General features: G+C 56.6%; 1 protein-coding gene across 3 annotated transcripts in view; it reads left to right on the plus strand.

The window, feature by feature from the left end:
* The window catches only part of MATN4 (matrilin 4), a 24,633-nt gene extending 11,617 nt beyond the window's left edge, over positions 1 to 13,016 (plus strand). For 2 of the 3 annotated variants that reach the window (XM_080406016.1, XM_080406015.1), the window contains 10 exons: positions 5,133 to 5,249; positions 6,629 to 7,198; positions 8,405 to 8,527; positions 9,003 to 9,125; positions 9,227 to 9,349; positions 9,492 to 9,614; positions 10,066 to 10,479; positions 10,834 to 10,986; positions 11,774 to 11,878; positions 12,055 to 13,016. In XM_080406016.1, the coding sequence (XP_080262142.1) occupies positions 5,133 to 5,249; positions 6,629 to 7,198; positions 8,405 to 8,527; positions 9,003 to 9,125; positions 9,227 to 9,349; positions 9,492 to 9,614; positions 10,066 to 10,479; positions 10,834 to 10,986; positions 11,774 to 11,878; positions 12,055 to 12,113 (1,910 nt within the window). In that variant the 3' untranslated portion in view covers positions 12,114 to 13,016. The remainder of the gene's footprint in view (positions 1 to 5,132; positions 5,250 to 6,628; positions 7,199 to 8,404; positions 8,528 to 9,002; positions 9,126 to 9,226; positions 9,350 to 9,491; positions 9,615 to 10,065; positions 10,480 to 10,833; positions 10,987 to 11,773; positions 11,879 to 12,054) is intronic. The other variant, XM_080406017.1, reaches the window with a different exon arrangement.
* Positions 13,017 to 13,483: the final 467 nt, after the last annotated feature.

The raw sequence follows: 13,483 nt of genomic DNA on the forward strand, positions 1-13,483 counted from the left end.
TACAGCGTGTTTCAGTGCGGAGGCTGGCTGGACAAGAGGCTTTGCTCCTGGTTGAGCTGCAGAGCACTGGGAGGTCTTTTAGAGATAGATTGGTGGCAGAGAAAGACCTCATGTTCTGCCGTGGAGAACATCTGAAAGGGGATGCTCTGTCCATTGCTATGCCCAACATTTCCCTCGCAAGGGGACTTCTTATGTCATCTAATAATATAAACCTGTTGGGACGTGTATGCTAAGTCCATGAGCTGTGAGGCAAGGACATCTGTCACTCAGCCTGCAAATGGACCTGAACAAGAAACCCATCTTCCTCCTGCCCTCGCTGTGCATGTGTTAATCATAGTGAGTGCAGGAGGGGGGCCCCATAAAACAGGGGATTAGCTTCTTTGGGGAGCAAACGGAGAGAAAAAAAGAAGTAATTTCTACATCCAGCAAAGTCTTCCTGTTACGGCACTCCTGCTGATTCGCTCCTGTTGAGTTTGGAGCCATGATGTGCTGTTCGAGAAATACAGCCTTGTTTTTCAAACAACATGTCCTTCCAGGTGGCATTTGGCCCAGTAAAGCTGCCACAGTGTTGTAACCAGAGAGTATTGCAATGTCCTGGAAAGAGTCTGCTCTTGTTCTCCCACATGTGTGTTTGGGAAGAAACAAGGACACATCAGTCCTTAAAAAGGGGGGGAAACCCCTATTTTTGGGCTGGAAATTAATGTAATTTCCCTGGTCTCCGTGTGCTTGTGCTCCCTGACTCTTACTTGCTCTGGAAACTGCATTGGTATGCTCTCTTGTGGGATTTGCAGCTCATCATCGAGCTGCTGTGGAGGATGAGCATTGAGCTGCTGGAGCTGTGGTTGAGTGCAAGGTCAACATTGCCTGTAAAATGGTCCTGAGGGTGGATTCAGTGCTCCTGGGCAGCAGAGGCACTGCTGAGAGCCGTGCAGCTGCGGGCAGGGAGCGCCCTGAGATTGTGGATTCTCCTGGGGGAAACCAACCTTTGGACAACCCTCCAGGAGAGGGTGGATCCAGCTCCAGGGCTATCCCGAGCCTCATCTGTTCACATGGCTTGAGGGTCTTGCAAATATGTGGACAACGTGCCAGCAGTCCATTGGGGTATCCACAGCAAAATCTGACATCAGGAGGTGCCTCCAGGTTGATGTTAGTTGTCTGCATCTCTTCGGGTAGCTCTGGTTGCTTTATTGTGCCCTGTGCCTGGGGCAAGACACACTTTGGTCATCCTTTCTTGGTCCCACATGCCTTTCTTGCGCAGCCTGTCTCCTGGGCATGGACCTGAAGGAGGACTTGCTGTCCTGCCGAGGTCCTGAAGATTTGTCTCCCCAGCTGCCAGCTGGAGGCCAGCTCATGCTGTCTTTCTGCTGTTGCCCTGGTAGGACTCTGGTGTTACAAGCACAGGGAATCTGCGTCCAGGCTCCTGAGCCTGTTTGGGGTTTTGTTTTTGACTCTTTCATCAAGTAACAGTGATGCGGGGGTTGAATTATGGCCTGCCAAAACTGCCTGGTTGGGTCTTTGCAAAGAAAAGCCCTGCAGAGCAAAACAGGGTACGTGGCAAGGCAGGTGAGTCTCAGGAACATTGTGTCTAGGGCTGCTCTACCATCAGCCAAGGTTTCAAGCACAGAAATGTGTTATCAGCTGGTAGCATGGGGCATCAGTGCCATGCACTCCTGCCGTGCATGTCCAGGCGTGCTGTGCGTGCTTCCTCTTGTGCACGGGCACGCTGCATGGGACAGCCCTCCGGCTTTGCACGTGTTGGGTAACAGCTTGGTCAGAGGCTGTTCCCTTCTCCTTGCAACGCATAGTGATCCCTTGTCCCGGCTTCTCGCAGGGTCTGGAGCCAGGGCAGAGCTGCTGCTGCTGCTCCCGTGACGTGCCAAAAGCCTGCCAAGGCCAGGCAGGTGGCCGGAGTTGTGTGTTTTGTGCCATGAACAGAAATCTCAGCTAAAGGCTGACGTGCCCGGATGTATGAAACCTTGCCTGTGGTTGTACCTGAGACCTGGCTCATGACTCCACAGTCATGGTCCGCAGCCTGCTTTCCTCCTGACGCTGCACTTGGGACTTTTCCTGGGCTGTGAATGTACTGCCGCCTCCTGAACCTTTCATCTCTTCTCTCCATCTGCTTCATCCCCTCTACAATTCAATATATAAAGCCCCCACCCCTGTAACAATGAGGAGGGCAGAGAGCCGGCTGCATCCCTCACCCTGCTCCCTGCCATGCCCTGTCCTTTGGGCTTGCCCAAGGGAGGATGGACCCAGGTCTGACCTGTGCAGATGAACCAGAAGAGGAATATTCAGAGCATTTCTGTTAACCTGTAGCCAGGAGAGAGCTGCCAAGGAGGCTGCACTGAAACCCGAAGCGGCTGTTTTTCCCCGAGACTCAGCGCTTGGCAGGGAGAGCAGACGATGGACAAGTGGTGGAGCAGGGAGGGAAGCAATGCCCTGGGGGGTGGCACTGCCGGTGGAGGTGCCAGGGGAAGGCGTGCTGGCTTACCTGTTTGACTCTGGGGATTCATTTCCATGTCCTCCTTGTCTGAGATCACGAGGAGAGTCAGGTGGAAGCTGGGTTCACTGCTGACTCTTCTGTCCTTACATGTGGCTGTTCCCTTGGTCACCCTCTTTGCGCCATGTACCGAGCATCTCCTTCAACAGAGACAAGCAGTGGCTGGTTTTCCCCTTGCGTTGCTCAGAAAAGTCAGGAGATGCTCCAAGTGTCTGTCTCAGCTCAGCCGCTGCAGGGTTTGGCTGAGCCAGTCCAGCCAGCAGCACTCGCCCCGCCTGGACCTTTTTTCCTTTATAGCTCAGCGTTATCTCAAGGTCTCTGGTGTTGCAGCCGGCGCTGTGTTTGCCTTTCCTCGCAGCACCTGCCTGCCAGCCGGTCACTTCCCACCCATCTCCCTCCTGCTCCTGCACGGTAGCAAGGGGCTTGGGGGGGTGTGGGACCCCTTGGGGTGGGGGGAACCCCTCCACGGGGCTACAAGTCAGCCCCAGTGCTGCCAGCCCCAGGGGAGTCAGGGCAGTGGGTAGCAGGGAAGCTGCCCAGCGCAGGATGGTGGGAATGATACTTGGGGGCATCTGTCCCATCACCTTTGCTTCCTTGTCCCTATCAGCCTTGCGGCTGGGGCAGAGCTGGGCATGATACTGAAATCAGGGTCTGGGGTGCTGTCACAGTGTGGGTCTCTGCTGCCAGGACCGGTGCTGGATGTATGGCGGACCCTGCCCTGTCCCGGCAGCATCAGCCCCTCCAGCTGTGGAGAGTGCCAGGACTTCATCCAAAGCTGAGATGCTGTTAAAAATAGATCAGTTGTGAAATGGTTTTCTCCTCCTTGGTTCCTGGCCCGAGAGCTCATTCCTCTCTCTGGCTGGCTTTGAGGCTATATGGATGCTGTGAGATGCAGGCTGCGTACCAGCCTGCCATTGCAGGGAGGCTTGGAGTCTGGAGAGCTGCAGAAATGTTATAGGTGGCATAGCTGTCCCCAAAATGTTTAGTGGTTAGTGAGTACTTTCTCCCCAAAAAAGCATTGCTGGAAAAAGAATCTGCTAAATAAATGGGGAAATGAAGCTGGGGTAGGAGAGGCTGTTTTGCTCCTCCGCTTGCACATGGTGCTCTTGTGAGTGGGCACAGGTACCCGAGCACTGCTGGTCACAGAGTGATGCTTTTCTTAGCCCTGGGGCTTCCTAGAAAATGCCTGCTAGGCTGCAGCCTCCCCTCATCTCCACAACCTGGAGCGATCCTGCTGGCCCCTCCACTGCATGGCTGTGCCGGAGCTCGCGATGCCCACTGCGGAGCCACTGTGTCGCGGACTGGCTGGGTTGCTCATGCTCCCCAGGAAAAGACCGTGTCTCTCACTTTGAGACTGGTATTCTGGATCCCAGTTTCCTCTTGTAGCCCTTTTCTGTCCTTGTAATTCTTAAATATAATTTTTCAGGTGTGAACACTGAGTCTGGAGACAATTTTAAGATGCAGCTGTGAAACGTATTGTCAGTGTCCCTGCTATCAAATACATGAGGTTCAGGGCTGCACGTAACCACTGAGCAATTAAATGGCAACCCTGGTGATGAATTACAGCTGAGACCTCCTGAGGCTAAATAAATATCAGCTGATAACTACTGATAAAATTAATTTCTCTGTGCTTTTTTTAAAAAGCAGCCTTCCAGTATTTGTGGCCAGTCTTGGCGCTGCACATCTCCTGGGGGAAGCTGCATTAACTGTGGCATTTCCCCTGCCCCCCCCAGCACCTTGGCTTTCCAAACAGAGCTGGAATAAAAATAAACCAAATAAATCCATGTCCCTGCAGGAGCCAGGCAAGGGCAGGGAAAGGCAAGGCAAGGTAACACAGAGGTGGGCAGGGAGGGAGACAAGTGGCAAGCTGAGATTTTGGGTAACTGGTCTAAATATCTTTCCCCCTAACTATCCCGCCTCAAATGCAGGAAAAAACTGGTGGGGTGCAGAGCATCCTTCAGAGAAGCCAGCAGGACGGGGAGAGCTGCAAAGCGCTGGTGCCAGAGTGATGAGGTTTCCAGTGATGTGGGGAAGGCAAGCAGCAGGCTGGCCGCGCCGGGGGCAGCGGGTGCCCATCTGTGCCAGCAGAGGCTTCTGGTCTCCCAGGGTAGCTTGGAAAAAGGCAGAAAAATTTATGCGGGTTCTTGGAAAAATGATCTTTGCCAATGACTTTGGGAGACTTCTGAGCAGGTTTTGTCTGGGGGCTTCTCTTCCCATGTGGGGGGAGTGTCGGGAGGGCTGGTGCTCTGCATCCCCGGGTGCAGCTTTCCCATTCTGGCTGGCTGTGGGGAGCAGCTGCATCGCCAGTGAAAAAGCATTTGGCTGAACATCCCCTCCGCCTGGTGTGCAAGTGAAAATAAGGCTTGTCCGATGGCCAGCTCCACCCAGAGCAGAAAATCAGACCCTTTGGCAGATCGTTGCTACTGTAATGAAATTTAGCTGTGCTGAGACTGCCAGCCCTTGAATGGGAAAAGTTCCACGTGGGTTCAGAGACGTTTGGGGATGGATCTGTCAGAACTGCTGCTGCTGAGGGTTTTTGGCACTGCCTGGGGACACCCACCGCAGGTGACTGTCACCCTGTGGCTCAGCCCATCCTCAGCACTGATTGCACATTGTCTTCTCCCTACAGCGAGTCCTCCCAGGCCTGGAATTGTGTGGTATCACAGAGCCATGATGAAGCTCCTGCCCGTTGCCCCTCTCCTCCTACTTCTCCTGACGACACTGGAAGCCAGACCAAAACCTGCAGGTGAGCTCTGGCCGGTGGGGATTGCTTGGAGGAGAGAGAAGTGAGAGCGTCAGGGCAGTGAAGGAAGCCCTTGGAGGACTGCTTGCTGCTTGGGGTGGGTGGACCTGATGCCTCTTACTTGGAGGCATCCCCAGGAGGATGGAGGATCCCCCCACATGGTGACCCAAAATTCCCAGCACTGCCCAGGGGAGTGTGAGCCCAAGCCTGGCCCCAGCACGGTGGGTCTCATGCCACTTGCTCCGGGCACGTCCTCAGCTTTGACAGAGCCCAGCTCAGGGCTTGTCACCCTCCTGCCCAGGGGCTCCCACCTTGGCAGGAGGCACAGCTGTGAGGGATAACCCCCTCCATGTATGGGTCTTCTGACAGGGGGGACAAAGCAAACCCAGGGGTACCAGCCTCTCTCCTCCCAGGGCAGAGGGAGCTAAACCAATTCCAGTTTAAAAACAGTGAAGGTGCTGGACGGAGAAAGAAGCAGGTATGTCTCGGAGACCTTCAGAGCAGTTGAGATGACAGCTGGGGTCTGGGCATCATCCCAAAGGGACTCAGAGTGTTTGCTTACCGTTAGGGCCAAATTCTCCCAGGCTTGGGTATGCACAAGCCAAGCAAAATATGTTTATTGGTGTTTCACTTGCTAAACACTTTCCTGGTTTGCACTGGAAGTAGCACCCATATGTCCAAGAGAGGCTCTTTGGCTCGATCCCTGCCACGTGCACGCCCTTAGCTGTGCTTTTCACCGTCTCATTTTCTGCCCTTAAAAAAACCAAAACAACAAAGCAAGCCCTGGTTTTAGGCAGAAACTGGTAAAATGCAGTAAAAACTAGGGGAGGCTGGAGCTGCGGGGGGAACAGAAGAGCTGCCCAAAGCAATATTTTCCTGCATGGCACAGAGGTCTGGAGCAGGAGCTGCAGCTTGCAGAGGACAGCCCGAGGCATTGGGCTGTTTTACACTTTAATGCTCTGATTTGTTGTAGAGATCAAGACGCGGCTGCCTAAACCTGTGCCTCAGCCTTGCCAGGGTAGATACCAACAGGCAGAGAGGCATTTCTGCAGCCCCTGGGGCTGTCGGCTGTAGAAATACAGGGAGCTGGAGCTGGGTCTGGCTGCAGGGACACTACTGGGGCGGAAGGGGACACTGCCATTTCCCCACAGCCTCATGGCCAGGGCATGTCTCCCCAGCCTGTCATCCCTGCTCCTGCTCTGCTAGCACCCTCCATGGATTTATCTGGCAGTGGGAAGGTGCTGGTCTGTGAGGGCTGCCCAGACATACCCTCTCTTTCCCCCACTGAGCATCCTCAAGCCACTCAACAGGGATGTCTCTGCTCCCAGCCCTGCTTCCCACAGGTGGCTGTGAGGCTGAACTGTCTCTTTGCCCCCTTCCAGCCCTGAAGTGCAGGACGGGTCCCCTGGACATCGTGTTTGTGATCGACAGCTCCCGCAGCGTGCGCCCCTTTGAGTTCGAGACCATGCGGCGGTTCATGATAGACATCATCGGCAGCCTGGACGTGGGCCCCAACGCCACACGGGTGGGGGTGATCCAGTACTCCAGCCAGGTGCAGAACATCTTCTCCCTCAAGACCTTCTTCACGCGGGCGGACATGGAGAAGGCCATCAACAGCATCGTCCCGCTGGCCCAGGGCACCATGACGGGGCTGGCCATCCAGTATGCCATGAACGTGGCCTTCACCACGCAGGAGGGCGCGCGCCCTCTGCACAAGAAGATCCCCCGCATTGCCATCATTGTGACGGACGGACGACCCCAGGACCGTGTCACTGAGGTGGCCACCCAGGCCCGGAATGCTGGCATTGAGATCTATGCTGTGGGCATCCAGCGGGCTGACATGAACTCGCTGCGAGCCATGGCCTCGCTGCCGCTGGAGGAGCATGTCTTCCTGGTGGAGTCCTTCGAACTCATCCAGCAGTTTGGGAAGCAGTTCCAGGACAAGCTCTGCGGTGGGTGAGAGCTGCGGATGTGGGTTGGCAAGGGCAGCGCTGGTGCTCCTCAGCTGGGCTAGAAGGTGACCTTCAGAGGGGTGTTTTGGGGTGGCTGCTCTTGCTAGGAGCAGCGTGGACAGGGGAGCAACCTCCCTGGTGAGGTGCTGGGACAGGTGGCCGTTCCACTTGCTCACCTTTCCTGGAGCGAGATCAGGAAAGCTTTGAAAGCATTTGCCAGTGGGCGTTCTTCTTCACCCGTGCCTGGTAGCTCTGCCCCAAGCCAGGAGATGATGGGAGTATTAAAGAGCAGGAGATGTGGAGCTGGTTTTCCTGGGTGTGACATGGCCAGGTGACACGTCCCAGAGCCCTCTATGCCTTTCGACGTGGCTCTAGCAGCGTCTCCTCCCGTGCAGACACATGCGTGGCATCTGCTGCATGCACATTTGTGTTTAATAACACGCTGGGCACATGGGGCTGCTGTGCAGCGTCCAGCCGGTCTCGGCCAGGAGCCAGGAGGCTGGTTCGCACCGTGGCTGTGCTGGCACAGGTCGGGAGCTTGCAGGCTGGGACCTGTCTGTCCTTCGTCATGCTGGCAGGCTTTGCCAGAGACCTGGCACTGCAGCAGACTGGCAAGGCTTTGCTTACGTGCTTCAGCATCTGCTGAAGGGCAGAAGGCAGCTGCCAGCCTCATTTAGGCAGCGTTTGCTAGCCGGGGGCTCCTGGGTGCCTGCAGGGCTGCCTTGGAGAGTCTCTGCTTGCTGGGGCACAGGGCTGAGCAGATGTTGTCCCCTGGGGACAAGTGCTCCTGCACTTGGTGCCTTCGCTTACAGCACCCTGCCCGTCGCCTGCCTGCCCCGGTGCCCCCTTCCCGGCCGGCTCTGCAGGCTCCTGGCTGCACGGACACAGACCTGGCTCCTGTAGCACGTTCCTGCCGAGCTCAAGCTTTTGCTTACTCAGCTCAGGCTGTCGACAGTACCAATTAATACCGAGCGTTGATTTAGCACTTGGGTAGACCAGAAAGCCGAAGCGGTTCAGAAGCCTGCCCCGCACAACATTCATGTCTGGGCACTGGAAATCAGTGGGTGAGCACTGGGGCTGGAAGGGCTGGGGCGCTGTGCGTCATCCCAGAGGCTTCGGCTACAGGGACGTGGCACATGCCGGAGCTGCGGTCCCTGTGCATCCAGCGTGCCCGTGGGCTGCTTTGATGCCCGTTCTGTCTTGCAGGGGTGGATGTGTGCATGGAGCAGGAGCATGGCTGCCAGCACAGCTGCATCAGCACCCCCGGCTCCTTCTACTGTGAATGCAACCCAGGCTACAGGCTCAACGTCGATGGAAAGACCTGTTCCCGTAAGCCCCCTTTTTTAATCCTAACTCTTGTAGAAGGTTGTGGTTGCAGGTGTCACGGAGGGAAGCTGAAAAGCAGCAGAGGACCCACTGAGGCCAGCAGCAGCCTCGGTGCTCTGTTCACTGGGCTCACCGCCTGCCGGGTCTGTACTGACTGCAGACACATGGCATTGCTGCATCCTGGTCACCTTTCAGGGGTGGGACACTTGGGGCTCTTGTGGGCACAACCAGCTGCCTGTCACCTGAGGGGGCTTTGGGCAGTGGGTACCAGAGGGTGCACATCCCAGCCACCGAAGTACATGGTGTTTTGGCCCCGTATGTGGAGTGCAAAGCTGTATTAATTGGTCTGGCCACCAACCCAGGACTTTTCCTTCTTGCCTAATGGCGCTGGGAGCTGCTTTGAAGCCCTGGAGCAGTCTGCTCGGCTGCCCCAGGGAGGCTGGGACAGGAGGGTGATGGGTGTCCTGTTCCACCGCAGCCATCGATGCATGCGCAGACGGGAGACATGGCTGTCAACACCAGTGTGTCAGCACTCGTGGGTCATACCTGTGCCAGTGCCGTGCGGGTTACTACCTCAGCCAGAACAAGAGGAGCTGCTCTAGTAAGTGGCCATCTCCCTTGCTGTCCCTTCTTCATTTGCTTCTCTTTTCCCCTCTCCTCTTGTCTTTCCCTGTCTGCCCACCCCTCTCCTTCTCTCACCAGTGATCGATTACTGCAGCTTTGGAAACCACAGCTGCCAGCACGAGTGCGTGAGCATCCCCAACGGGCACTACTGCCGCTGCCGCAGTGGGTTCACGCTGCAGCCCGACAGCAGGTCCTGCAAGGGTACGTCCTGGCACGGTGGCACGGCACAGGCTGCAGTGTATGGCAGATACCTGTATGTCCTGCCCAGTCCCCAGGGGAGGGGCTGTTCCCGGACCACCCCACCTGAGGGGGGATAACCCTGTGCCCTTGGCTTGTCTTCCAGCCACTGACCTCTGCAACGGGGTGGATCATGGCTGCGAGTTCAAGTGTGTGAGCACGGAGGGCTCCTACCGCTGCGTGTGCCCCGAGGGCCAGCAGCTCCAGGCTGATGGCAGGGCGTGCAGCAGTGAGTACCGGACACGGCTCATGGCATCCTCGCTGTCTGGCAAGGGCTTACCTGAAACTAGGCAGGGGGTCTAAGTGGGACTTGGAGCTGGGTTGGAGGAGGATGGAGAGCTGGCCGGGCTTGGGGGAGCACCCTGGATGCTGTGGGGATGGGCGTGCGCTCATGTCCTCGGTGATATGGCCCAGAAGATGTCACAGGAACTTTGAGGAAGGGTTCAGGAAAAGGGAGACCTAGGGAAGACTTTCAGGGGACACTGCAGTGGCAGTGGAGGGTTTTGGGCTCAGACCCCTGGGCGTGCTTTGCCCTGCTTCCCAGCCTCAGCCTGGCTGCAGTTCCAGGGGGTCCACATGGTGTCCTGAAGCCCACAGCTCTGCCCCAGCCCTGGGCGTCTCCACTCCGATGGTGCCCACGGCCAGGCTGGCCCCTTCTCACCTTCCCCCTGTGCCTGCAGAGTGCGGGGCTGGGCACATCGACCTGGTGATGGTGATTGACGGCTCCAAGAGTGTTCGGCCCCAAAACTTTGAGCTGGTGAAGCAGTTTGTGAACCGCATCGTGGACCTGCTGGAGGTGTCCCCCCACGGCACGCGGGTGGGGCTGGTGCAGTACTCCAGCCGCGTCCGCACTGAGTTCCCCCTCAACAAGTACCACAGCGCAGATGAGATCAAGAAGGCGGTGATGGAGGTGGAATACATGGAGAAAGGCACCATGACAGGCCTTGCCCTCAAGCACATGGTAGAGCACAGCTTCTCCGAGCTGGAAGGTGCCAGGCCTCTCTCCCACAACATCCCCAGAATCGGGCTTGTCTTCACGGATGGTCGCTCCCAGGACGACATCTCCGAGTGGGCCAGGAGAGCAAAGGAGTCAGGTGCGGGGGGCTGGGGAACCCCAACTTGCAGTGCTTTGGGCATCCCAGGGTGGTTCCTCAGGGTGGCTGCTCTGGGGGAGGCTGCAGCATCCAGCCTTGGGATGCTGCATCGCCTGGTCCACAGAGGCAGACCTGCCTCTGCTGTGGTTGCAGGGTGCTCCAGGTAGCATCCTTTGTGCAGCAGCCTGCACTGCAGTGGTGCTGCCGTGCTCCTGCCCATCCTTCCCAAATTCCTGCCGTGTATTTGGGAAGCCCAGGGGAAATCCTGCATCCTCAGCCTTGCTCCCTCTGGGCTTGGGGTTGCTTGATGCAGGGTGGCCAGCACAGTGATCAGGATCTATCCTTGCCACACAGGGATCATCATGTTTGCTGTGGGTGTTGGCAAGGCTGTGGAAGAGGAGCTGAGAGCAATTGCCTCTGAGCCAGTGGAGCAGCATTTCTCTTACTCAGCAGACTTCACCACCATGACCCACCTCGTGGAGAACTTCAAGCTGAACATCTGCCCAGGTGGGTGCCCCTGGCCACAGTGGGTGGGCTCACCCCCAAGCCTGGGGGAGCCTCTCCCCACAGAGCCAGTGGGGTGGTTTGTGTGTCTGTTGTCCTGCATCGTGTACCCCAGGGCTGGGGTGAGCTGGCATGAGCCTAGGTTGCCTCTGCATCTCACCAGCCTGCGTGGGTATAGAGGTGGGTCTCAGGGAAGGATTTGGAAAAGGAGAAAGTGGAGCTGGGACTTTTAATACAAAAGTATTAATGTGAGCAGCCACCCCAGTGCTGTTGCATGGGCAGAGGTTGCACTCTGCCTTGAGGGATGCTGCCCCAGCTCCAAAGATGGCCTGTCTCTTTGTGCAGACCTGTGCTTCTGCTGCTGCCGGGTGCAGGAGGACCAGCGTGGGTTACTGTGAGGGTCTCCCTGCCCTGGGGCAGGCTAGGGTTCCCCAGTGCCCTTGGGACCCCTGCAAGGCTGCAGACATGGGGTCAGCATGCTCCCTGCCACCCTGGGCTGAAGGCAAAGTGAAGCTCAGCACAGGCTGTCCTTGGCACACTGTGACCGTGAGTGTGGCAGCCCTGTGGGATGCCTGGCAGTGAGCTTGCTGGGCTAGCACTGATGCAGCCTGGCAAAAAAGGAGTGAGGCTGGAAAAATAGGGGAAAATCAGAGGGGGGATAGCCCTGAGGCTCAGATACAGCCCTGGTGGGTGGCTGTAGGGATAAGGGACTCACGCTGTGTGGGAGCAGGGGAGAGCCAGGCCCTGTGGGGCCGTGACTCTGACTGCACCCAAACCCCCATGGTCACAGAGGAGGGCAAAGGGAAGACGGAGATCCGCAGCCCGTGCGAGTGCGAGGCACTGGTGCAGTTCCAGACGAACACTGTGGCCATCCTGCAGAGCCTGACTGAGAAAAATATCCTTTGGGGTGATGCCTGGGCTTGCTGGGGTGCAGGGCAGCCTGGGGACAGACTGCACACGGGGAAGGGAGGGATGGGTAAATGGGAGCAGGAAAAATTTCAGGCACCTTCAAGGGGAAGAAGCCCTTGGCCCACCAGACCACCTGGCTCACAGTTTCCTTAGCACGTTCACTTGCTCAGATGACAGCCAGACTCGAAGACTTGGAAAAGCAGATCGCCAACAAGAAGTGATCCTTGCAGAGGGCTGCAGCGCTTGGATGGGACAGGGGGATGTACAGTAGCTATATGGCATTGTTATTGCTAGGTTGTTGTAAAGCATCAGTGTTTGTTCTTGTATCCCAAAAGCCCCAGGGGGATGCAGACTGTATTTAAAAAAACAAAAATCCTAAAAAAAAAAAAAGCCCCCACCCTTGAGCAAAACCCCCTGCTGCAAAACCAAGGGTTTCAGCCATCACTGTTGCCTTGTTCTGCTGAATTGGCAGGTCTGGGATGAGGTGGGATGACTGCAAGGGCAGGCTGGGCTTTGCATGAGGAGATGGAACACCCAGCCTTTTTCCAGAGCAACTGGGATGAACCAGCCCCTGCGCAGCCCCCCATGGCCCCCCAGCAAGCTGCTTTGCAAGGGGAAAAAAAAAAAATCTACTGTGATCACGCCTTGAGAGCTTCTGCTGCCTCAGCATCTGCTGCCCTGTAGTGGGGCAGGGAGAGCCGGCCACTGTGGCTAGTGCATGGGGACGCATGCTGCCAGGCCAGCTCCCAGCACAGCACCCGGCTGTGCACCCAGGGGTGAGTGGGCAGCAGGAATTGTCAGATCCCCTTGCCCCCATTTTGGCAGAATTGTTTGGGAGTTGGTCATTATCTTGTTTGGTTTTTTTATCACATAGCAAAATGGTAATAATTCTTTCTATAAACATCTGTGTGCGTGTATATATATATTTCATTTTGAGAGCAGGGTAGTGCTATTTTTAAACACTTCTTTTATATAAAGAAATGTCTATCCTGATAATAAACACCCTGAAGGTTTGTATGACGTGTCCCTCTCCTTTTGGCTGGGCTGCAGGGGTCACAGAGGCATCTCTGTGTCAGAACAGGGGCCTCTGGCTTTTGCAAAGGCCCCCATCCATCGGCTCCAAAAATCTTTGGGGGGAAAAAAAAAATTTAAAAAAATCTTTCCTCTGTGGACACCCCAGGGTGCTGCAAACCTGGCCTCAGCTGGAGGGAACTGGTGTGGCACAGATGCTGTGTCACCATTCCCAGTGTTTGCTTTGGAGCCTGTGCTTGTTGGAGCATGGGGAGCTCCGCACCTGCTTTCGGGGGGTGTAAGTGTGCCAAGGCAGCGGTGCAGGGCCACTTACACTCATGGGGGACATGGCCCTGGTGCTGGGACCTGTTTTCTTGGGGCAGGAGAGCCACCAGGGCTCCCTGGCTGGCTGCACGGGAGGGATGCAGAGGCAGCCAGGGACCCATCTCCAGCAGATGCATGGGGCAGAGGTGGCTTTTTAACCACAGAAGCTCCCCTTGATGTAGCCCCTGTGCCCCGCACCGGGGGGAAGGAGGGCTCCGCTTGGTCCTGTCTGTTGCACGCAGGCAGAGGCTGCTGG

This window comes from Falco punctatus (genome assembly GCF_963210335.1).
Source record: "Falco punctatus genome assembly, chromosome: 10".
Classification (NCBI taxonomy): Eukaryota; Metazoa; Chordata; class Aves; order Falconiformes; family Falconidae; genus Falco; species Falco punctatus.